We start from the raw sequence: 27,910 nt of genomic DNA, 5'->3' as shown, positions 1-27,910 counted from the left end.
ATACCAACCTAGAATTCACATAAATATGTTAATGCATGATGAAAATCATTTGATGGAGTTGAAGCTTGTAAGACATGTATAACCCTGAGAAATCAAACTTTAACTAAAGTGAAAAAATAAACATGTTTTATTCTAATGTTAACATAAAAATAATACAACATAACAAAAATAATGAATAATGGTTCATTAGTTATGAATCTTAACTGTCTATATGAAAAGCTGACATTACAAGCATGCAACCGCACAACAATAAGCAAGCCTTCATTAAGGATAATCCATACAGGTTAATTGGGAAAATAAGACCATTAATGTTTATGTGGGGACCCCAGTGCAAAATTAAACTTAGTCCTCATTTCAAAAACAGTTATTTTATTACTTGTAAAAGTATTTTGTCAAAAAACATAAACACTAAAAAGAAGTATAAATTCTAAATGAGTTCATTTTAATTTACCTACGAAGTATTTCAGATAACAGTATTTTTGTGTTCTTAAATAATAATGCCATCACAATATAAAATGCCTCTTTTTATATTAAAGTTTTAAAAGAATTTGCATTTCTTACAAACAAAAACTTACGAGAATATAAATACTTGTGATGTATTATCCCTTGCATTTCTGTACATATCAATGAAATATCTTATTCCTTAGTCTTTCTGAAAATTATAATTAATGTATATTTTTGCAATTGAAGCAACATTTTTCTCATATTTCGTGTACAATGAACGAAATGACAGATAATTTTTTAACTTCTGAAATAAACAGCAGTTCTCTAAAATTGTAACTTGTCACATAACAAAATGAGAAATAAAGACATACATCTATGACTGACTAGATTGTACTAATTGGTTATCTATATATAACCTATATCACATTAATAACAGGTAGAAGGGAAATGGACTTCAATATTCTGATAGGTAGATGAAACTTTTATTTAAGAATAAACTTTTTCTGAATTTATAAAACTTTCTTCATAATTTGGAAAAATATTTGAATTCTTAAGTAAAATTTCGAAATTCAATTTTCTTTCCATTTTGTTTCTAATAGATTTGTTGAAATTCAATGATTGTATCACTATCCTGTGTGTTAAACTATTGTTTAAATCAAATTATAAAGTCCATTTCCATTTTCTTTAAATTTACGACATTGATATTAAAGTAACAAGTAATAAAATTTCAAATCATAAACAAAAAGTAAATATAGAGCAATTATATAAAGCACCATGATTAATGAGTTCAGGTAAATCAAAAATATTGCAAACTATTTTTCCATTAAATCAACAACCAAAGAGAAACAAAGGCTTTGATTTTTTTCCTTATGAAGACAACAGCAACAATTACCTTAAATATTTTACATTTTAACCATGATGTATTCTGCACTTATCACCATTTACTGTAAGCAAGTGTGAACGTACAATCAGATCAAACAGTATTTTAGCTTACATCATGTTAACATTGTATACATACAACCTACAAAGCCAAAATATGTACATTTTTATAATGCCTGTGTTACCCTGAAGAAACATCATTTACCGGGATTCTTTAATCAATAACTCCACAATTAAGTATAGCCCATATATTTTATATCTATAACACTGGTTTATTTTATGTACAATATTTATACTATTAACAAACTGTCATATCAGACAAACTCAGCATAAATAAATTAAAAAAAAAGGACATACATTTATTGTTTACTAATAATGTGTTAAAATTTTGAATGTGCAAAATTGATAGTACCAACAGCAGTTTTATGGAATGACCAAATTTAGATAATATGAAATATGTTAATGGACAAAATATTTTGACCTTTATGTGTATGTACTGACCTTGGGTACTGACCTTGGGTACTGACCTTGGGTAAACAAAAATGATAAATTATTTTTTTGACCACAGAAAAACAGTACATTACTAATGAGGAATTCACTGCATATAAAAATTTAACAGAAATACCAAAGAAATTTTTCAATTCTCTTTTCGACAATTTAACATCCACTACAATTTCCTAACTATCTATCTGAGTTAACTACAAATGGAATTATTAATTATGTTGATGGCTTTCTTTTAAGCTGCCTTTTGTAATAAACAATATCTTATAATATCATAACATGAGGTCTTTTAACAATCTATTGAATGGGTGTTAACAATATTTTAACAAAAAACTCTTTTATATGCTTATTTCAAGATTTAATATAAAATATATGACACTTCCTTTTCAACAATTAATCTTGATTGTTTCAATAAAATGAACATTAAATTGTATGTTCCAATACAAGTTAGTTTTCTGTAAACAATTCAAAGTAATTTGACATTCAGCTTCTTCAGATTTATAAATTTTCAAATAATGTATAAAATACACGAAAATATTTTCAACAATTGATACACTATAATGATTTTAATGTAACTTTACCGATCATAATTAGGATTATGTTTGTGACAATCATGATTATGATTATGTTTGTGACAATATTAAATTGAACCATAATTATAAAGAAGCGGCCTTCAGTCTCGCATCAATACCGTGTCTAATGAACCGCGAGACATTATATGTTACAATACCAAAATGAACAGTATTTACATATTATTGTCATAATAAAGCATTATAATAGTAGGTTTTACTTTCTTGATATGTTAAGTAATCTTTCTTCTCCTAAATATCCTTTTTAGCTGTCAACAAGTGACAAACATATAGATCCTCTGATTATTTTCCCCATAATATATTCGCAAATTAATATCTCCAAAAATATGCAGATTCAAAGTGACTTTCATTTTAAGATACCATTCACGTCTGTTAACAGTCATTCCACTTTTTATACAGCTATATTACAAAGAAACAACATATTAACCACATTTACTGGGAGTTTTTTTACAGAGGCAAGAATAAGCTAGTCTAAGAAATAGCACAATTTGAATCCCTATCGGATAGTAACCATTTAATGGCAGTGTCTTATCATTCTAGTTTTCTTTATACATTTATAGTGAATTACACTGTATTTACATCCTACTTTACATCTTTATATTATATTTATCTTTCTAATAACAAACACTTTCAATTTCAACATGATATTTAGCACGAGAAAAAAAAATGTCAAAATATGCATTTAACGTACAATGATACATAACCCATATTTACATTGATTGTTTTTTAAACATATAATCCCACAACAAACACCCAGATATTCTTGTTTAACCTTCAAACTTCTTATAAGATGTTTTTTATACACATAATCCCACAAGAAACACACAGACATTCTAACATCTTATAAGCTTTATGACCTGTTTACTATATTAACTATTTTTCAGATATAAAAAATTAATCTAATTTCAATTACAAAAAATACATTGAAAGAATAACAATATTTTCAATTTTTAGATGTAATACCAAAATTATTCATATTGTGGTTTAACATAGAAATACACAGCAGGCTTTTTGAATAATTTATGAATAGTGTTTGTAAACAATGAACTGGTTTCCTGTCTTCATTGTTTAGCTGATGTTGTTGACTCTTGGTATATCATCTGGTATGAGATCATAGAAATGAGATCATAACTTCAAACTTTATGTCTTTTGTGACCTTGAATTTTATTACATTTCCAACAGCTGAGCTTTGTAAGCACTTATCACAAGTTTGGCCTGAAATGACAGAAAACAAAAACATTTTAACAATTTTGCAAACAGTGTTCAATGTGTAATATATTTCAATGAGACAGCAAAAAATGTCAAAATAAACAACAAGAAAGGGATGTCAAGGTCAACAAAGGTTCTTTACTTGAAAATGAGGTCTATGATCCTGTGTCAGGCTGTTAATACCTTTGATCAACAAAAAATGTAAATGAGTACCAAGGATTTGCAATCAACACCTAAATTTTTTAAAAGATTAAAAAGCAAAATCAAGCACAGATCTGACAGGTTAAAAAGTAGGTTTCAAACGAGACTGTTTTTTTGTCACTAAAGTTCAACCCTCCCATTTTTATCTCAAGCAGTATAACACCAAAAGGTAGACTAGATAACAAGTTATTTTAGATATAAGGAGAATGTGTCTGAGAACTATTCAAACTATGAATTTTTGTGAATTTTTTGCTGTACATGTACTGATTTTGTGTTATGGGTAGATATTGTATTTTTATCCATCTTATGAGTTGAGCCTTTTTCAACAGATTTTTATAGTTCGTTCTTATGTTTTACTGTTATACCACTGTCCCAGGTTAGGGGAGGGTTGGGATCCTGCTAAAATGTGTCACTCCGCCACATTATTTATGTTTGTGCATGTCCCAAGTCAGGAGTCTGTAATTCAGTGGTTGTTGTTTGTTCATGTGTTAAAAATATTGTTTATTCATTATTTGTACATAAATTAGGCCTTTAGTTTTCTCTATTGAATTATTGTTTTACATTTGTGATTCAGGGCCTTTTTATAGCTGACTATGTGGTATGGGCTTGGCTCATTGTTGAAGGCTGTACAGTGACATATAGTGGTTAAATTCTGTGTCATTTTTGTGTCTTGTGGAGAGTTGTCTCATTGGCAATCATACCACATCTTCTGTTTTATATCCCCCATCATTTTTGTTCTATAATAACATCAACGTTACCAATCTTCCTGCGCCAGATGCACATTTTGACAATACATGTCTTTATAACTTATCCATTTATCCCCAGTCCACACAGAAGCAATACATTCAAGTAACTTACCTTAGAAGTTGGACATGGTACTGTCTCTATAATTATCTCATTATTTCCACTCTGCAGTGGGCAGCATGATAACACAAAGTTGGCTTCCTACAATGTATGTTTAAATAATTTAATTTTGGGTATGACAGGTCTTCTGATTGGATGAAAGTTTTTGTCTATCAAACTCATTTATGAACATAATTGTGTCATGTAACTGTGATGTCAACAAAGTGGTTTTTTTTTCTATAATTTACTCCTGAAATATGGAATTTAGAATAGAATTATAAGAAAAGATGACAATATGTGTTCTATCTTTTTGCAATAACCTCCAAAAAATATGGTGCACACTTTTAAATAACCCGTTTCAGTGCACACCACATTTCTGATGTTAGTTCTTCATAGACAGAAATTTGTTAAGTCATTCCTTGAATATAATATAACAAAATCAAACAAAAACCTATTGATAACCCATTTTATCTTTAAGAAATTTTAATATGTCTTCTAGCCTCTCCTGCGAGTCACTAGTTTGTGACAGTGTATCATTTAGAAATCAATACGTTAACCAGTATACAAATTATTTTTTTGTATTTTCAAAAATATTTGTTTTCTAATAAAATAGTAAAAATGTCTTTGTCCCTTTATAAGGGAGAGCAAAAAAGTTGTCGCTTAAGACAGGTGGTCATTTAATACAGGTTCAATTTTTATGTAATGCACTACAGAGGGATCTAAAATAAATGGTCTTATAATACATGTTTTTGCTAATACTTGTGGTTTTTAAAGGAGGTTTGACTGTATTTTTCAAAATGGCCAAAATTCAAATAATTTCCATTACACTTACCTCTGTAAGAGGCGGTTGTGGGACTCCGTTTAATGTAACAGTCTTTACAGCACATGGTCCATAGAGTCGACATTTAATATCCTGAGCAGTTATCCTGGCATGAGCAACAAATAACAAGTAACCAACTCCTACAAAATATAATTATTTGATTAAATTGTTGTATATTTATTTGTATATTAACTATGCTTTCAAACATTTTTCACTGTGCAATAATTTGAAATGAACTAACATTTTTTGCATGAAATCATTTACTTTTATGATTTCATTCTTGCAAGAAAATTAGCTGGACTTCCTTATCGTCGAGGAAATCCTTCAATTATCATGATAGATTACAACCTTATCCTAAATCTATTCTTCCATCTTCCACTTTGAGAAATAAACCTTTATGAAACCAAAACTTCTACCAAAACAAAATACAAATGCTGAACCTGATGTTTCAGTAGTTGTCGTTTGTTAATGTGGTTTATAAATGTTTCTTGTTTCTCACATTTATATAGATTAGACTTTTGGTTCTCCTGTTTGAATTGTTTTATACAAGCCCTTTTTGGGACCATTTATATCTTGCTGTTCAGTGTGAGCCAAGGCTCCATGTTGAAGACTGTACTTTGACCTATAATGGTTTCTTTTAAAAATTGTTACTTGAATGGAGAGTTGTCTCATTTGCACTAATACCACATTTTCTTATATCTATTTAAATAAAGTAACTTGCATTTTACTGACCAGGAAAATCAAACAATTTATCTTACCTGGAGTATTAGTCTGTAGTTCATGTTTAAAATTAACAACAAACTTTTCTCCATCTGATAAAGGGAAGCACTGTAGAGGGAATAAAGCACTAGTTATTTTGGCTGTGTTGTTGAGGGTTACTTGTACTTGCTTGTCAAATTCTGCTGTCAGCCTACAAAAAATAAACATACATTGTTAAAGGATAAAAACTTATTTCTTTATTCATACATCTACATGTCTTCATTCAAACACTAAGTAATAAATTATTTCAGCATTTTTGGATTTTTTACTGAATACAGATATGTTATACTGACACAATATTACATCATTTCCAAATTAAGTGATGCTTTTTCTTTCCTTATTCAAGCCAGCAATAATTATGTTAAGGTCTATTCCAGAAAAAAATGTATGGGCGGGTTGCATGACATCAGAATAGTTATTCAGAGACAATTCAACTAAATACCCAAAGGGTTAAATACTCATATTTTTTCTATGAGATCGATTTAATACCTTTCTTCCACTAAAATCGTACCTGTTTATATGATCCACTATTATGTCTTCAATTTCTGTTAACCTCATCATTTTGGCATAAGATAAAGCAGTATATCCTGAGCTGTTCTGCTCAGAGAAGTTAGCACCATTTTCTAATAAAAATCTTACTATCTGTTTATGTCCTCTCCTAACAGCCTGTAAAACAAGAGATGGAAATTATCTAATATGATTCATATTCAGCCTTTTTTATTACAGTAAATCATCACCGGGCTTCTAAAATGTTGTAAATTACAAAATTTTCAAGAAAAAAATATCTCACAAACAGGCTTTGAACATTTTGCAAAATGCATGCTTCCAAAATGTTGTATGTGAATTTGAAACATTTTTCAAAATAGCAGTGAAATAAAAACTTTGACATTTCTGGATAATCCAAGAACTTAAACTATTTTCACAGAAATAAAGAAATGTAAAATTATTTTTCCAAAAGCCATTCTACAATGATTTTCAAGTTTTCATACAACATTTTGGTAGCAAACTTTGCAAACAATGGACATTGGCAATTTAGTAATATGTTTTATTTCACACATTTTGATTGGTCTAACTATATGCTATTTCATAATACCAAAGATTTCCTTCCTCCCAGACCATTGGTGTCAAAAAGTATTTTTAGCCAAAAAAGTCATTTAAGAAACCCAGCGATGAAATATAGACCACCTTTCAATAAGTCTTTCGTGAAAGTAAAATCATTTTGCATAATTACAAAAGTTTTGATAGATGCTAGATTATTACAAGCATTTTTCAGAAGTACACATTTTATAAATGTTTACTTCTAGTTTTCTTTCTAAAAAAAGAATCCAAAGGTCACGCAATACAGCAGCAAGGGCAGATAATAACACATCCTAGTTTAGAGTGTTGTTTTTGTGATATTGCTCATCATGATTTTGGATACTGCCATGAAATACCATGAACTTGGGAACACTTTACAAATTTCAGCGTGAAAACATCTGTTTGGGTTTAAAAGCTTTTTTCTGTTTTATAGGCAAAGTATTTAAATTTAGCACATCATGTGTTTACCTCAGAGGCTGTATCGAACCAAAATATCTTGAAAAATAAATCACAATTTAAAATTGCATTTAAAAAAAAATTATATGAATTAAACAGGATTTTTCTCAATATTGCAAATTGAAAATCACAACAATACATGCAGCCAATAATTTTTGAATTTACAGTATTAAATTGTTGGATTTGGGATTTGATGTTTTGAGCACAAGTTTTGTAAACTGAGTACCGAGTGAAGTATTATGACAGAGGGCACAAATTCCTGTACTAATTATCATGCTAAAAATCTGTATGACTGCAAGGACTGGTATATCACACACTGAAATGTATTAGCCGTCAACCGCTTTCCAGAACAAAGTAGCAATATATATTAATTTATCAACTTTTTTGTTAATGTTACCTTCATGAGAGCAGTTTCTCCTGTGTTCTGTACAAGGTTTATATTAGCTCCTAATTCAACCATCAGTGCAACTGTACAAATGTGGGCCTAAAAATACAAATAGATTTGTCAACCTTTCTATAATAACTTTAATTGCTTATGCAGCAAAACTCATGCAATCTGATTGGTGTGAATAACACTTCATCCTTGTTCAACCTGGGATGAATAAAATTTGGCCCAAATTTTCAAAAAACTTAATGACATTGGCTAAACTTTATCATAGTTATTTATCATTTATCATGTCTATGTTTGATGACAAAAGCAAGCATTGTAAGATGTTATAAATTTATTAATTTTAAGCAGAGAAATTAATTTTTGTGTAAGAACAATAAAACAGTATGTTGCTGGTGTGAAATTTCTCTTGTTACTATGCAGTTATTGATTAGTTATGTAATTGTAGATATTATGCAATGTATCAGATCCCATTTTCCTCCAAAAAGGAAATTTATCAAAAATCTGATATTAACCCACACAAACTACAAAATATGAATATCAATTAATTTCATTAACTTTTCTGTCTAAATGTTAATAATGAATTGGGTATGGGATTTCATTAATAATTGAAGAACATCAGATCTTATAAATGTGGGCGTAGTTTTCTACTTAAAAAATTACCACAGATTTGGTTCATTGTTATTTTTCTTTCTATTTGCTGTTAACTGGAGCAATATTACTTAATGCAGTAAATGTTTGTTATTAAGTTGAATAAATGTGTAAAGTAATAGAAAATAATCAGGGCTAATGTTTCTCTATTTACTATGCAGATGGATTCTATTGTTAGGCCCATCTTAATGTTAAAGATGCTTATCTATTAATGTCATAGGAGTTATACAAAACCTATGATTGGACAGATCTCAAACAACAAAACCTTTGATTGGGCCCATTTCAAACTAATCAATCTATATACCAAAATCTGCAAGAATTTAAAATTAAAACCAGTAATATAATCTTATACTTGTTATTACTATAAATACTGTGGATGTACTATTATTTGTAAGATACCAATTTGTGTGGGTATAATTGAAACACAAAATGAAATATCTACGAAATTACAATTTTTGGTAATCCATGAAGATTGGCACACACAATAAACATGATAAAGATGAATCAACATTATTTCAAATTTATTTGAAAATATCTGAAACTTGTGGTTACAGTCAAGAAAGTTAATATCAAATCTTACGTGTTCACAAGCTAACATTAACGATGATGTACCATTCTTCATCTGAGCATTCACATTTGCTTTGTTATTTACAAGTAACTCTACAATATCATCATAACCTGCAAAAAAGTCAAACACATTTTATTTTCAGCACAATATGATTAATTGATTGGTGTTAAACGCCACTTTCAGTACTTTTGTGCTATATCATGGCATTTAGCTTTTATTGGTGGAGGAATGAAAATATGATATGCAACTGTCTACCAGAAAACAAATTACAACTAGGATTTACCATAGTTGTTTGGAACTAAAGGCAAGTTATTCTTAAGAGAAGTTTTATTTAATATAATGTCCTGTTTTAATTGGTTGTTAAAAAGCCCTTACATCGGCACTGATGCAGCATCAATCAATACAGACAACTGATTTTAATATTTTCACTGTTTTGAATTTAAGTGTATTACGTCAGAAAGTTTCATATTTGATGTGCAAATGGCAGATATTATTAAGCAGCAATAAAAGCACTGTTCTTTTCACATAATGGCTTTGTTTTAGTATTTCATTATTCTACTCTATCATTTACATCCATCAACTCTCTTAGCTTTATTTCTTCTTCTTAACCATTTCAAATCTTAGACCAACATTTCAAAATCTCTGTATTCCAACAGTTTTCACTTATTTTTGAGTATTTCAGCAATACATTCAGGTTTTTCGCTTTTTAAATAATTTTCACAAAATTGTATCAGTAAATTTTACCATTTTGAGCCGAGTACATCAGTAATGTAATTCCCATATCGTCAGCATCTTCTACACCAAACTTCTTACTACTGTCCAGGGCTCGTCGTACCAAATCATAATCTCCTTCCATCACAGCCTGCCGGAATTTATCTGCAAGAAAATCAACACATTTAACCATCACATTTACCCACAAAGCTATAAATAGAATGGGATGTCTGTACATTTAAGAGATAACTGTATTGTATTTGAAGCTTTAAGGACGTCCATCGGTAGTTTTACTGTCGCAAATTTAGTTTACATGGCGACGCAGAGCGGAGACAGGTAAACGGGTATTTGCGACAGTAAAACTACCGATGGACGTCCGAAAAGCTTCAAATACAATACAGTTATCTCTATTCTAATGCAAAACAAGTTTATAAATAAATTTCAATCATTATTTCAGTATAAAATCTTCATTAAAGAAAATTCCGCGAAAAGATGTTATCTTATTTGGTCCCTACACTAGGTGACGTCATAGGTATGCTTCCGGCGTCAAACATAAAAACCGGGCGTTTTCAGGCTTCTGTGCCGCTTCAGAATGTAATAAAATTTGATAAAAAGAATATTTTTAGGCGCAACAAGTGAGTTTTTCGTTTATTATTGTAGAAATAACATGTCAATTCATTCCGAAATTCAAAATGTCGGCTTCCTTAGTTACAGACAAGGAGATAGAGAATTTTACGCTTGCTGTCATCCAATCAGAACAATTGTTACAAAATAATTGCATTAGAATCTTCTACTTAAACAAACATAAGGCAACTTTAAACCAGTGAATGAAATTTGATTAACATAACAACTTGGATAAATAATAAGATCATGCATAAACTATTTTGGCATGTTTAATTATTGATCAAATTTTTCAGGATTGCACTGAGCAAAAAAGAAGAGATAATTTTTCAAACAAGATCGAGACCATAACCATTGATAACGGTTCTGTTTTTACTTGTATTTGTTAGGATGTAGAAAAATAATGGTAATTTTTTATGAAAAACATAGTAGAGAATATCATCAGGGTTGGACAAGACAATAAGACTAAAATACTATTTTACCCAAATAATCTATTCATATGGCATTTATGAAGTGCTGTCAGAGGGGATATTCCATGAAAAAACTTCAAAATTTTAACCAGGGGTCGGTGTCAAATATGTTTTTGTATATTAAACATGTTAAAGAAAAACTGAAAGTGATATTCTAAAATTGCATATATATAGGTTACTACATCATGTACATTTGCAAAGTGCATTTATTTGGTATCAAGTATGTTTTAATGGAACAGCCTTGAGATAAATAAACAAAGTTAATATTAAAAAAATTTGCCTTAACAATATGTTTTCTTCTTTTTAAAGTAATGGCATAAAAGATTTTCTTATAACCTTGATCGATCATTCAATAAGGGCATTGTCACTTCCTGTTTTATAAATTGATCAAATTGATTTTTGTTGTATTCAATTAAACTTATAAACGAGTGTGTTGTCATTTTTACTCAATAGGGTTTACAATAACCTACTCACAGGCAATGACAGACTTCTTATAAACTAGTGAATTAATTCTCTTAACAACTCTATAAGATTGTTCACTATGATGCATTTTGTACCCCCTTTTTAATAAAAAATGATTTCTCTATATTACTGTATAAAATTGACATGATTGACAGGATAATTGTTTTTATTTTTGGGCATTCAGGGTCTGTACCAGGGTTTCCGCTGGTGATCGCCATTTTCGCAATTTGCGAAAAAATAATAATTGTGGCGATAAACATTCGTCATTTGCGAAAGAATTTGGTGAAAGAAATATATACAGCCGATTGCATTTTATCCCAGTACTAATTAATAAAGGTGTTGATTGAATTGTTCAACAAAATGATATGGTCAAATGGCTTCCGCTAAATGAGACATACAGAATTTATTTACCACTTTGCAACGCATGTGTGTGAAGCAAACCTTTGACTTCTCCTCCCTTTCTGAAGATAGATTAGAAAAGAAAGCTGTTGTTGTGACGAAAAATGTTCAAAAGCAAGAAAAATCTTTGATTTAAAACTTTAATTATTCTTTGACTTTAATATAGGTAATTAATTGATAAGAGAGACTAGTTTGAACTTGTTTGAGTGACACACGTGTTTCAAGCATAGTTTTATGTCTTAACTTTTTCATTTACGATGGTTCATTGTTTTTTAATAACACTTTAGACCTTGTTGAACTGTTGAATGAAAAGATACAAATAAATAGCACTTGTTTCAACAAATTAATCTATAATGCATTTTGTTCTTCTTATGATATGATTTAGAATTTTATTAAAATATATAAAGTGAAAAAATGTCACCAAGTAAACAATGCAATCTATAACAGGGGTTATTCAGCCATTCAAAAGGGGGTTCCTAACCAAAGATAAAAGGGGGGTTCCAATCATATTTCCCCATTCAAATGTATTGGTAGTTCACCCCCCTGAACCCCTCCTTTCTCCCTGGATATGCCACTTTATAAAAGGTATATTGTAAACCAACTTACTTTCGCGAGCAATTTATTTTCGAGACTAGAAAAATAACACGAATATAAATCGTCGCAAATATGTCAATCTTTTGATCTTTCCTTAATAAACTTTATCAAGTAAAACAGATAAGAGCAAAATTAAATAGCTGCGAAGTGGTCAAGAAAGGGTAAAACGAGAAATAAAGTATCCGCAAAAATAAGTTGGTTTACAGTATATATTATTTATTTCTGTAATTTATTTCTGTACTTATTATTAAGTACAAACCATCTGTTATTTCTGGTCCATCTGTTGTCTTCTCACACACCTGTAAAAAAACACAAGATAAACAAAATTAAACAAATTTTCATAATATAGATTTTTTTTATACATGTTTTAAAGCATACCTGTAACATCCTGTATCATATGTCACAAACAGGTAGTGCATTTTATGAAATTGTCTTGTGAAAAGTACAAGGAATTATAGCATTTATAATTTCAAAATTAACAAGAATGTGTCCTCAGTACACGAATGCCCCACTTGCACTATCATTTTCTATGTTCAGTGGACTGTGAAATTCGGGTAAAATCTCTCATTTGGCATTAAAATTAGAAAGATCATATCATAGGGAACATGTGTACCAAGTTTGAAGTCAATTGGACTTCAACTTCATCAAAAACTACCATTGACCGAAAACTTTAACCTGAAGTGGGACAGATGGACGAACGGACGCACAGACCAGAAAACATAATGCCCCTCTACTATCTTAGGTGGGGCATAAAAAACTGTTTTTTGTGCTTTTAATACTATTATCATGATTAATTTCATGATTTTTCCTTAGTTTTTTGTTTGATGTTGACTTAAAAGGATATATACATTATACATGTACCTTTTACATGTTTGGAATTTTTCTTCAAGTATAAAATGATGGATACAATAATTAAAGCGTTGAAAAGAGGACAGTTATCTCCCCTCACTTTTCCCCCCTGATCTGCCACTCAGAAGATTAAATTTCTTTAAATGAAATTATTTTTACAAAATTAAATATACAAGCTACTAAATATATCGCATATACGATATATATGAATAAATGATATTTTGACACAGATTAATAAATTCTAGCTTCTAATCATTTACTTGATATAACTAAGGTATGGGATTTGCTCATTATTGAAGGCAATACAGTGACCTGTAGTCAAGTTTTTTTTGTCATTTTGTCTCTTTTAAACAGTTGTCTCATTGGCAATCATACGACATATCGGTTTTTTTATACTTAACTAAGCAATAATTGGTCTGAAACTTGAGCTATGTACTCCTTCGATATAAATATTTCATTTTCTAATTTTTCATAGAATTTATATTTCCCATGGATTTACAATTGCACCCACATATCAAATTTTATTACTTTAGGCTGACATATCTAATTGATACTTATTGAACAAAAAAATAAAATTTAATCTTCAAGATCAAAAGCTTGCCTTAATGCCAAATATTTCATAAAATCAAGCAAATTACCATTTATTTTGTATGTTTGAAAGTCAATCTTCTTAGCTAATCAATTAAATGTTTATATTTTGAGAATACAATATTGATTTGGCTGCAGGGGGTCATTTCCAAATCATTTTGTACCATCCCATTGACCTTTTTGACCTGGAGGCGATATTGATTAACTTGTCTGATGTTTTTGTCAATTACAAGTTAGAAATTACATCTGATAAGCCACTGCTACACGATTAATGACCAACATTAGATGTTAACAGTACAATATCGATCAGCTACTTAAGCACTATTCAAACTTTATGTACCTGGTAACGAAATACGGCTTTTCAAAAACAATTTCTTGAGATTATTCATTGATTCTGCAAATCTCAAGACTCTTAAATCATTTGTCAAAAACTCTTTGGATTTTTCTCAAACATATGTCTAACCTGCAACGATTTGATATTGATGAACACAATTTTATTACTAAATGACATTTAACGGAAATACCAAGACCCCCATTACCCATGATAAAATCAGCCTTCTATTGAAACCTTTCACATTTATCATAGTTTCAGAATAAGCCTTGTTCTACATAGATTGATTTTTGCCCTATGCTAGTAAAACTCCCGTTATTTAAGAGTACAATCATGAAAGAAGAAGTATTGATTTTATACTCCAGTCTGCTGATCAATGTCTGCGGGAGACCTTTTCAATCAATTTTCCATACAACTGCAGAATTGCACAATTACAAAGAGGGTTTTAAAGGGGGTTTCCGCCATCATTCTTTATTTCCTCATCCATAGTTTATAGAGTGATGGGGCAGACTTGCTGGGCATCTTTCAATAAGTTATCCCTATCATCTGTAAAATATTTATATTTATCTTTCAATATGATACATTGTATATGGATGTACGGTGAGGGGTAAATGACCATAAGATATAATTCTTTTTATTCATCAGCTCTTATTCCTAAAATACAAGTATGGAACCCATTTTAGTTATAACTGTTTGAAATGCTACTATTTGTTTTCACATGTATTCCTTTTATTATGTTTATATATTTATTAAATGTATGCCTTATGTATAAATATTGATTGCTGTGAATGTGACCCCAAGAAGTATTTTCCAATAATGTATAATATATTGTTCTCTATTTGGTAAGAATCCATTTTTCTATGCACATGTGTCATGTAAGTGTACATGTCTCCTCATTTACAATTATCAATTAAACTCCTTCTCAGAATATACAAACTAAATCAATCAGCTTTTATACAAGTCTAAAAAAACAGCCAACCATAAAATTTAATTGGTATTTGATCATCAAGGATTGGCTATATACATATAAATATATTTCATATATAATCAGTATGCCGAATTAAACATAACGTAAATCAAGCTTAAACAGGAAGTTAATAGAAAGTACAATAGGTCTAGTTCTACGTTAGTTCAATAATGTCAGCACATATATAACTCATCGGAGTGTGTGATTCTCACTAGATCTGATACTGTCAGACTAAAACTATCTTCCTTAAAACCACAGAATATCTATATGTCTAAGGACTAAGATTGATGTAGTTATATTATTATTATAACAGAAATACACAAATATAAGACTTATTGAAAGATTCTAAAACTCATAATTGATTTACTGTTGTGTGATTATTGATTAAGGTTCAGTGACAAATATTTCACAACAGAATTGTGTAAGGTTTAATTTGTTGTGCAATTCTTTCTGACTAGAAATTCTTATAGCCTTAAGTGTACTTAATGTATGTTACTTTCATATGTTATTATTTATTATTATACAAATTGAGAACCATCTTGACATTTTATAAAGAATTCATATCATGGTAATTCTACAGAAAAATGTAGACTATTGGATTACAAAATCATTGACGCAAAAAGGCAAAGATATCTTTCTGATATAGGTCAAAGATATAAGAATATAGATCTTAGGTCAATATTCTCTAGACCAATGACCTATATTCATACAAATCAATAAACCAATAAAAGTCATTCAATCTCTTCTAATCAGTAATAATGAATGATGTAGCTTTTCCATAATGCTTATATCTATGTCGTCAACATCTCTTTATTTGGCAAATAATGCGTGTACAAAAGAATGTTAATCATTGTTAATCAAAATGATCAAATTAATCTATTTGTGTCTTTTTTCTTCCTCAAAATGCAAATTTATGTATAAAAACATTTAACAGACTAGATTCATTACTGATATGAAAAAAATATATATGTTGATTCCATGCAGTATAATTTGTTCATACATTTCGTATAGAAGTTTAACATTCACCTGATGAAAAAATGACACAATTCATTAATTTTATGTAAATCAAGGTAACAAAATTCTAATAAAGATTTTTCACATATTCTTTTAAAGTACATTTTGTATTCATTTTTTTTCAAATCACAAGTGTTGTAAAGATGAACTGTATTCAGATATATCTATATTCAAATTGAAATGAAGTGATCGCTTCGACCATGAAGTCCAGCACAGTATAAATTGCAGCCCTTAAAGGGATCTTGCCATTTATTATTGTTGTGTACATGAAATGTCTTTTTCAACCACAAAAGCAACACACCCTAATTAATTATGAAACAGTGAACTTAACAATAGATGTATTTATATATATATAAGGTATAAGGCATTTATGTCATGTTAAACTTTGGAAAATCATAAAATATGAGGAAACCAAGACCCAAGTTTTATTATAATTAGACTTAAAGCCGTTAAAAAGTGAATACAATTTGGTATCCTTAATGTTATTGCTACCACATGAACTGGGTTGATACAATGAAACTCAGCAGGTGGACTGGTAGAGCCCAAGGGTTTCACCAACCAGAGCCAAGGCCGTACATTGACCTATAAGGGTTTACTTTTTTTGTTATTTGGATGGAGAGTTGTCTCATTGGCACTCACACCACATCTTCCGACATCTAAGTAGACATTACATTATTAAAGGCTTGAAAACAAGGATGTTTTATTGAACTTTGCTGTGTAAATATATTTTGGAAATTATTCTTAGATATTTAGAGTTCTGAAAGTTATCCCTCTAATAATGCAAAGCACTGATTTTTGTACAGGTTTGGCCTGTCGTACTATAGATTTCTCAAACTTTATATTATAGATCTGTATATCTAATGTACACATGAAGTTAATCCAATATTTGTCAGTGCACATACCTGTTCTTGGTCTAACTGGTCTAAATCCACATCATCAAGCTCAATATCAAAACTATCAGCACCTGAAAAGTTACAAAGACATGCATACAATATATACTTGTTTAAGTCTTTATTTCAAAACCATGTAACTGTATTTTGTAATGTGCCATTATTTTATACAGAATGATCTCACATTGAAACTTGCCCAGACCAGCTGAATGCAATTTGGACATTCAGCATGTTCAGTATCCTCCTCTCGTGGGTTTTCATACTATTAAGAATGCATTGTGATGTCACTTTTCACATTGAAAAAGCATCACTGCATAGTACAAATTCATATGACATACGAAAAAATATGATCTTACCAAGTTACCATACATTTTGTATATACATGTATAAATTTCGGGTTTTTTTTCAATTTAGGGAATTCCCATATGTTATTTTCTATGTTTAATATATCAATTTTTTTAAGTTCAATGATAAAGGCCAGGGTGAATTCAATATGTGTTTTTTATGTAACCGTGTTGAATTAAACTTGCATGTTTGTTTCAGTTATCATGGAGAACTTTTATAATGTTCTTTTTTTCTGATTGTTGATTATAAACAAAATACATGTATAGATCTGAATTTGACATTAAGCCATTAAATTTTTGTCAAATAAAAATGATGCAATAATAGTTAAAAAAAAAAGTTCTTACCTCTTTCTTGGGCTTTAGTAGTCTCTGGTAGAAATGGTAAAATAGATCCACTAAGAATATCATCTAACGGAGCTGTGAATAATTCTACTATAGGTTTTCTCCACAGTTTGTGTCTGTCTGAAGAATCACTACACATACTTTTACAACTACCCAGTCCACTGTCCACAGAATCCTTTCGCTGTTGTTTACATGGTCGTTCACTCATTTCACTTAGTGTATTTAAATCAGAACTATATTTCCGTTTCGTACCGGATGTCTCTGAGAACTCATCTACTAATTTATCTGTAAAACTGTCTAAAGAACTGGAACATGGCGATTCCACAGAAATTTTTCGAGGTGGAGTACTCTCCCCTGATAAATAAGACTTAAGCGGACTGGCTGGGTTGTCAATTTCTTTTTTAATATTTTCCACTGGATCTTTCTTACTTTTGGATGATAAACCTGTAATTGTGTGTTTCTTATTTTTGTCCTCTGTTTTATGAACAGTCCTTGATTTCACACTAGTATACTTGTCACTTTTATGTTTGTCTGATCTGTGATGAGAAGAAGAACTATTTCCTTCTGTTTCTGAAATTAATACAAAATATACATATACCTTGATTCCATCTTATTGCGAACATTTTTAAGAAATACATGAAAGTGTTTTAAAAGGCTAAATAAGGGGCACAACAAGTCTGGGGTAATAATTACAAATTATATGTTCATGCATAAAGTAAAACAACGTAGTACACTTAAATATTCCAAGCTGCTAATGTTAAGTTATATTCTTTTATGAGTTTTTCATTTTGCGTTTCAATTAGGCTATCGAAAAATAATTTTTAAAATAAAAAAATATTCACATATTTTACTAAAATTGTATCTTTGCAGGTTATACAATGTAAGTTAACATTTTTTGGTTAAGGATGATCGTGAAATAGCAACACGTTTAAAACTTACTGTTTTGTGAATTGTCTGTAACAGATATCAAGTTGATCTACAAAACATAAATATTATATCATATATACATACGTGAACACTTTACTTAATCAATATTAATATAAGTTCACGATATCTATGACATTGCTAAATAAGCATGCATATATACACATAAAAACTGTATTATTTCTATGAATACTATTGGTTCATTGGCAATTTGCATTGGGGTTCTAACTCACAGACTTTTTCAAGTGATAATCATTTAAAATATTAATCAATGTATGTATAATAAGTCAGTGATAAATCTAGAAGTTGAAAGGGGCAGTGTGCTAGTGGAAGGCAGGGCGCTATTTTAGTGAGGGAAGAGCACTTCTCAATTTTTGTTGTTCTACATTTATGTGCCTATCTTGCACATTGTTGGCTTTTTATCACATGTTCAAATTGTTTATTCATATATATTAATTATTGTGAGTCAAATAAACATGTCTTACATATTTGTTTTTCGTTCATTTTTTTACATAAATAAGGCCGTTAGTTTTCTCGTTTGAATTGTTTTACACTTATGTCTTATCTGGGCCTTTTACAGCTGACTATGCGGTATGGGCTTTGTTCATTGTTGAAGGCCGTACGGTGACCTATAGTTGTTAATGTTTGTGTCATTTTGGTCTTTTGTGGATAGTTGTCTCATTGGCTTTCATACCACATCTTTTTTATATGTATATACTTTTAAGAGAATGTACAAATATGTCTCAATATGAATCATTTATATATTCTGATATCATTATATTCACATTTCAGAGAACCGCGATTCTTTTATACTTTTGTGTTATGATGTGTAAAGTGTGTGTTAGGTATTTTTTTGGTCACCAAACAAAAAAACAACACCATATACCTTTTATCCAGAAATTTCAATGCAAATCATATTTGAAACCAACAGCATTCACTGAGAAAATTAATGAAACTATTAATTTTTTTCATATAAAACATGTCCACTGAAGCAACATATTATTTATGTTATGCTTGAGCCCACTAATCCATATATTAGATATCAAAATAAAAATGTGTTGTTTATTACATTAAAGTAAGTAAAAAGAGTCAAAGAATTGGCCTTGATAAAAAAAATCTTGCCCAATGATTTAGTCATTTACCAAAAAAGATGGCAGCAGACTCCATAACTGCAATTAAATTCCGACGATCATTATTGTTGATAAAAATTCACGAAATAAAATCTGTGTTTTACATGCATCCCAAAATCAACATTTATTAGTGCTAGAAAATAAATATTCTGGATGTACATGTAGGGCTAGTTTACCACTTTTGAGTTCATCCGTCACTGGAAAAACTCGTCAATTGACAATTATACATGCCTTCATGACGTCATTTACAAGATAGAGGGGGTCGCCTGTATCCCTGCACTATTTACGTTCATTAAGCGTCTTAGTGATCGTCATTGTGCAGAATAAACTAGAAATAATGGTTGTTCTGTAGGTACTTAATGACAATTCCCTAATGACAGCAATGCTGATTGTCAATTTTGAAAATTCAATTTGTCAAATAATTTGTACAATATAGAATTTCAGTTTTCCAAATACTCGCTCAACATTGGAATGGAAGTGACGACGCCCCTAAACGCACAAATGACGTTCACTAAAACCAGAGTTTTTGACGGAAATGCATCGAACTCGAAAGTTATCTATTTTGCATTTCATGCTGAACATTAACAGTTACTGACCTTTAAAGTTTTATGCCAAACATCACGAACATCAACAGATACTGACCTTTAAAGTTTTATGCCAAACATCATGAACATCAACAGATACTGACCTTTAAAGTTTTATGCCAAACATCATGAACATCAACAGTTACTGACCTTTAAAGTTTTATGCCAAACATCATGAACATCAACAGATACTGACCTTTAAAGTTTTATGCCAAACATCATGAACATCAACAGTTACTGACCTTTAAAGTTTTATGCCAAACATCATGAACATCAACAGTTACTGACCTTTAAAGTTTTATGCCAAACATCATGAACATCAACAGATACTGACCTTTAAAGTTTTATGCCAAACATCATGAACATCAACAGTTACTGACCTTTAAAGTTTTATGCCAAACATCATGAACATCAACAGTTACTGACCTTTAAAGTTTTATGCCAAACATCATGAACATCAACAGATACTGACCTTTAAAGTTTTATGCCAAACATCATGAACATCAACAGATACTGACCTTTAAAGTTTTATGCCAAACATCATGAACATCAACAGTTACTGACCTTTAAAGTTTTATGCCAAACATCATGAACATCAACAGTTACTGACCTTTAAAGTTTTATGCCAAACATCATGAACATCAACAGTTACTGACCTTTAAAGTTTTATGCCAAACATCATGAACATCAACAGATACTGACCTTTAAAGTTTTATGCCAAACATCATGAACATCAATTCCTTTATCATCTGTGTAATCATCAGATGACGAGCAGCTGAAAGCCTCCATGTCATTTCCTTCTGGTTCTTTTTTTATCGCGTACCTTTTACTTTTAGTGTTACGGTTTCTATTTCTAACAGAACTGTGTTTTTTCTTATTGCTTTCTTTTAGTGAGTTTTCCTTAGAAATACTTTTATTCCTTTTAGAACTTGATTTTCTTTCATTTCCAAAAGAAGTGTCATTGTCGTTTGTTTGTTTAGTTTTGCTTTCTTGTCTTGGTCCACGACCACCACCTTTGACCCTTGAATACATGTCAGTGTCAAACAGATTGACCCGTCCCTCTTCTAAGTCCTTCCAGAAAGTATCTTTAAGACCTCCCTGTGATTCAGTTAATGGTCCATCTTGTGAAGAATCATCTTCTGAAACAACTGTACCTTCCATCATTGCCTACAAAATAAATCATAAAAACAATCACATTTTTTATACATACATATACATTTGTACTATTATTTTGTTTCAAAATTTAATAACATTAAATTGAGTTATACATAATAAGCTAAGTTAAATAGGCTACCATTTTTTTTTCAATTTGACCTAAGTTGGTGAATTTATAAGCACAGTTGACCGTTTCAGATTCTAATGCATTCTGGTAATATTTTCAAATGTGTACACCAAAATAATATGATTGGTTTAAATGTCCTAAACAAAGGAAAATATAAAAGGCTAATAATACAGTTTATTATATTATTTTTCTTTTAAAAAAAGACACACACATGTACATGTAGCCCTTCCTCATCAGTGTTCTAGCTAAGGTTGAACAGGGTGTAGCGCCAGCTCGTTTTTATTGACACATGTGCCTTTTTGTTCTGCCGTCCTTTGGGCTCTGCCATTTTAATTGCGGAAAAATCAGCAATTTTTGCCCTTGAAATACCGGTAAATTAGTAATTCTTCCATGAACAGGAAGTTCAGCTACCTGGGCCATCAAAATGATTAGTGATGTGAGAATATTTGAGATCATACCAAATTTTAAGTAAATGAGGATTACCTTTCTCTTCTGTCGTTCCTCTGCTCTCTTCTTCTGCATTTCTCTCTTCTTTAAGTTAAAGGCTTCCACAACGTCTAGACAACTCTGTAGGTTCTCTATTGGTTCCCATGTGTCATCCATTGGTCCGTATCCCTTCCATCGAACTTTGTACTGAATCACACCCTGGTAATAAATATATTTAGATGCAATAAAAATTGTAACTACCCATTTTTCTTTCATATTTTCCAGTTTATCATGTTGATAGACTCACAATTTTGCAGGGAAAATGAACATTTATTGATATGTAGATTCATTTACACCAAGACAAACTCAAAATATGTAGTGTCTACCCAGTAGAGTATATTTAAGAAGAATAGTATACAAGTTTCATGAGTACAGGAAGGAATTGGCTTTTATTTTGCCAAGAACATGAAGTGTTTTATTATGAATCTAGGGGGGAAGAGGGTCTCAAAATTTTTCTGAATTCACCATCAGATCTTGAAGGATAGTCATTTAGATGCATGAAACAAACCTACACAATGTAAAGATTTAATTCCACATTGAATGAGCTCAAAATAAATTCTGATACAGTCCCTCTGTTGGTAATGACATTTATTGACAGGTCAAGTACAGGTCATCAATTATGTGTCAATTATTACATAACATTACATACCTGTAAAACCAATACCTTTATCCCCAGTTTAAATGTTTAGTTTAATTGTTTAAATCTAATCTTTATGTATTTTTGTAAACAATTTAGTTATTTAATAAAGTTATACATGTATAAATGCATGTTCAAAGCATATTTTTGTGATAAAAAGTAATTATAGACATGAATTTTGTTCTTAAGTGCAAAAACCATATACATGTATAAGCATTTTTTGTGAACTGGTTTCTTTGGTTTCGTCATGTTCATCGACCAATTTACATGTGTTTAATGTATAAGATACAGAATTAAAATTGTCCTTTTTGCTTTCTACAGTGTAACTGTGTATACAATGCAAGTTTAAAACAATCATACTTTTTAGCTGAACACAAGTACGGTATTACATCTACTTAATAAAATATATAAATTTTCAGTATAAGTCTAGTTGTATAACCCTAGGTTATCCAATGGAGAATGTCTGTCACAGAGTTGTCACACACATAGACTGATAGATATATATATATCTAGGCCTCATGGGTAAAATATCATTAATGTCATTGTAATTTGCCCTCTTACAAACACCATGCCAGTACACATAGTTTTTAATTAGAGAGATTATAATAAACATGTAAATGTAGGTGTATGCATATGAATTGGTTGTACATGTACTGTACATGTTTAGTTTACTCTGGGTTTTAGCTCTAATGTTCTTTTGTGCATACAGTATGTAGACTAGAAAATATTGGACGAAAGTCAAAATTCCAAGCCAGAAAGTGTATTGAACTCTTCCTTATTATGATGCTAATATTAGATCCACATCAAATATTGAGGTCAGTCACTGATCTGCTGATTGACCATTCAGCTAGATAAAATGAACTTTCCCTATATCCTATTAAGGACAAATTATTGGATTTTTACACTGGTACCTTTTCATCATGTTCACTCAACTGGTTAAACCTACAGTAAAATCAGTATTAGGAAACCATTGTCCAATTATTGAGTTTCCTAGTAACTTACATCTGTATGAAGTAAAACCTATGCAAAAGGTAAACAATAATTGAATTTGATGATTTTTTATATTTATTTATAAGTGGAGTCTGGAGAGCCCACATCCTCCCTAATGGGCCCTGTACTGGAATGATATAAATATCTTCGCCCACACAGGAGGGTCAGCGACCTTCCACCTCATATAGTTTTCACACCTGGTAGGATTACACACTTTTACCTAGATATATATATGTAGTTTACAGTAAAGATTTACATGAATGGCGCATTACCTGTCCTTAACGGTATATTTATTCTTAGTCACTCTGCACAAAGACCTTTAAATTTTTTAGGGTTAGGCTGACAAGTTGTGGTATTATTGGCGTCAGATATCAACATTTAATGAAACACAATATCATTGTCTGATAACATAAAAGTGGACAGTGTTTTTACTTGGGATGGTCAAAGAATGACCTCAACTTTAATGGAGAAGTTAACTTTCATTAAAAAAATCAACCCAAAACAGAATAAACAAATTTCCACAAGAAATTCATGTACAATTATTTTGTGTTGAAATTTCATTCCTTGCTCCACTATTTGTATTAAACTTATAAAACTATGTTAAAAAAACCTATTGTTTTATATTATTTAACACAGTACTCCTCCTACAGCAGTGACTGTACATGACGTTTTCCAATATTAAATTTGTATATATATTTTTTAAGTACATGTACCTACATGTAGCTTGGATCTGAAATATAAGTGGCGGATCCAGAACTTTTCCTAAGGTGGGCCCTGCTGACTGACCTAAGGGGGGGCCGCTCCAGTCATGCTGCACTGATTCCCTATATAATCAAACAAATCCCCCCCCTGGATCTGCCTATGAATATACCACAAATGTTTCTATGGTTTCCAAAAGCGACATAGAATGTACAAAATTATCAACTGGAAGAAAAGGGTTGTGAGCGGCTCAGCTCTGCAGCCCTGTTTATATACTAATTTTTTTACCACCTTGGGTATTGTCTCAGACTCAAACCAAACACACAATAACTATTATTTGTTGCTTTGCTGCATAACCCATTGATAAATTTTCCCTGCTGTTAAAATCTATGACACCATTAGATATAAACCACCCAGGATCATTCATATTTACATTTGTAAGGCAAATAGATCTGACAGTACACAAATTTACATTATGGTACAGTTATACCACTGTCCAAGGTTAGGGGAGGGTTGGGATCCTTCTAAAATGTTTAAGCCTGCCACATTATGTATGTAAGTTCCTGTCCCAAGTCAGAAGCCTGGTTGTCGTTTGTTTATGCGTACACATTTGTTTTTCGTTCATTTATTTTATATAAATAAGGCCTTTAGTTTTCTCTTTTGGATTGTTTTACATTGTCATTTCAGGGCCTTAATAGCTGACTATGCAGTATAGGCTGTGCTCATTGTTGAAGGTTGTACGGTGACCTATCGTTATTTCATACCAGTAGCACTCCTGTGAATACCTAGAATTATATAACTTCATGTAGTAGTCTGCTTGTGGATCCCTTATTTAAGCAGATACCCCCACAAAACTTGTCTTCCCCTTTTATCCCAAAATACAGATATTTCACTTTTCATATATATCGCCTTTCCCATATTTATTTTTAATACAAGATGCATGTAGGTTTGAAATTTGTAGAGTAAACATGAAATTGACAAATCATGATCTCTACATGTAAGTAAAGCTAGAATAAAATACATGGTTGTTTTCAATAAAATCAGTATACCGCTACTTAGTTTGATAATTTTTTTCTTTTTTAAAAATATTGTAATTTTTATCACAGCCAGCCTTCATTCAAGTACATGGTAGAATGTGTTAGGATCAATTGTTTCCTGTTTGTCATCAGCACAGCAAATCAAAATTAAAAAGCTGAAAATTGCAAAATTATATACTGCCCCTGTAACGTAAAAATTTAGGTTCTACCACTGCATTGAGTGATTTACAACATCTATATACTTGAGACAGTAAAATTTACAAATTTAAAACAAGAGGTTCCCAGGGCATTTTGAATTTAACACTGAGAGTGGATAAATATTGTATTGCACAAGATTTGGTGGTGCAATCCCTTTCTCTAATGATTTTAAGACGATATGTAGATAATCCCAATCATTCTGTTCGAAAGACCTGGAAAAAGATTGTGCTATTTCTACTTTAGTGACAATAGGGATTTCAGATGAAAGTAAGAAAATTGAAGTCATAATCGAATTTTTACCAATGAAGAATTGGAACTAAACGTACAGGTACCACGCGTTGATCAGTCAGGGGTACTACTTGTACAAGTGTATTTTATTTACTTGAAGAAGTAAAATTAAATATACACATATAGGTAAATTTGTATGATACTTATACAAGTGAATTTTATTTACTTGTATAGGTAAAAAACAATATTGGCTGAGTTATGTCCCTTAGACATTCAGATTTTTTTACTTGTAGAAGTAAAAAAGTCATCCTATCTTCTTTTATTGAAATCTTTGGATTTCTTTGCTCTAATAGAATTTTAAATTATCTGCTCTTTGCAGATGTCTTTACTAATCATTTCAGTGCAATTTCATGGACAATGAAAATCCCATTTGTCTGTTATCTTCAGAACACTGCTCATTTACAAGCCCCCAAGGAGCAATTTTTGAAGGCCTTGCGCAAATACTTAAGATCTTTGCGCAATCAGTTTCTTTGTTGAACTAATGAGATGAAACATTGAACTTTAATTAAAAAATTTGAGCAAACCTGGGAAAAATCATTAAAGGCATGATTTTACATCTCAAAACTTGAGGATTTTTGTTGGATTGTAAGAAAAATTTACTTATACAAGTAAATTTTTGAGAAAATGGAGGGGAGATTATTTAAACATTATTTATTTACTTATATATGTATATTTTTTTTTACTTCTTCAAGTAAATAAAATACACTTGTACAAGTAGTACCCCTGACTGTTGATTGCATCGAATTAAAATAGTCAGCATGTCAAGAAAAGGATAAATCGAGAAATACGTCCCACAACATCTCACTTATTTTTCATAAAGCAAAATCTGTTTCCATGATATTGTCAAGCATTGAAAGATAAGTTTGACCTTTTAAGGTGAAAGCTGAAGACCAGTCAAAGACAACAGAACATGTGAATTATTCACATAATAATAGCAGTGATGTTTGTAAACAACTGTTGTATCTAATCTTGTTCTGATTCTTAGTTCAGTTACAAGTATTATCTTTCTTTATTGATAATCGTGTTATGATACGTCAATGTTCTAGTCTGACCCAATGAACCATTTTTCTAGGGCACCTGTCAAAACACTAATGTAGTCTTCTTTGTTTGTATTTTAAAAGTGGTTTCTTCAAAGCACATCTTTATTTTGAATTTCTTAAAAATGTTAGCGCAATTCATTTATAGTAATAATTTGTAACAACTAATGCATAGATCAATTACATTTCTGTCTGAACAGCTTGCATTTTGACTGATAATGAAATGTAGGACGAGTTTTTCAACAAAACTTACATGCACTTTTGAAGTTCCAACTATGCGTTCAACTTCGTACAAATCATCTGTAGGTTCTTCTGGTTTATTTTCTTCTTTTATATTCACAGCGGCTCCAGTAAAATTCTCTGGTTCCATCTTCTTCTCCATTTCATCCGTCACTCCTTCTGGATCCGCCATGTTTTCATTCACACATCTCAAGTTGACATTTGTGGACTAAACCATTCAAAGGGGTGTCTTAATTTATATGGCCACGTCTAACATTTTAATAACAATTGATGATTTCTATCTTATTTACAAGTGGCTCGCATACATTAGTATTAATAATTTACAAATAATAAACCTTTTAACAATTATGTGTTTTAATATATTAGTGATAATTTTAATAAAGCTGAAACAGTATACTCAAAATGGACTT

The 27,910-nt window shown here is 30.6% G+C and overlaps 1 protein-coding gene across 1 annotated transcript; it reads right to left on the bottom strand.

Moving 5' to 3' along the window:
- Positions 1-112: 112 nt before the first annotated feature.
- On the bottom strand, positions 113-27,703 carry LOC134687568 (M-phase phosphoprotein 8-like). Its single transcript, XM_063547966.1, has 15 exons — positions 27,514-27,703; positions 22,372-22,533; positions 21,309-21,773; positions 18,908-18,944; positions 17,972-18,538; positions 17,295-17,356; positions 12,903-12,942; positions 10,131-10,262; positions 9,399-9,496; positions 8,177-8,263; positions 6,758-6,912; positions 6,246-6,397; positions 5,500-5,627; positions 4,683-4,769; positions 113-3,629 (listed from the first exon to the last, which is right to left on the bottom strand). The coding sequence occupies exons 1-15, from the start codon at positions 27,670-27,672 to the stop codon at positions 3,582-3,584; spliced, it is 2,379 nt and encodes a 792-aa protein (XP_063404036.1). The 5' UTR covers positions 27,673-27,703; the 3' UTR covers positions 113-3,581.
- Between the last annotated feature and the right edge of the window lie 207 nt (positions 27,704-27,910).

Source organism: Mytilus trossulus, chromosome 10, assembly GCF_036588685.1.
Source record: "Mytilus trossulus isolate FHL-02 chromosome 10, PNRI_Mtr1.1.1.hap1, whole genome shotgun sequence".
Taxonomy (NCBI): Eukaryota; Metazoa; Mollusca; class Bivalvia; order Mytilida; family Mytilidae; genus Mytilus; species Mytilus trossulus.
This window is presented reverse-complemented; position numbering and strand designations above follow the sequence as displayed.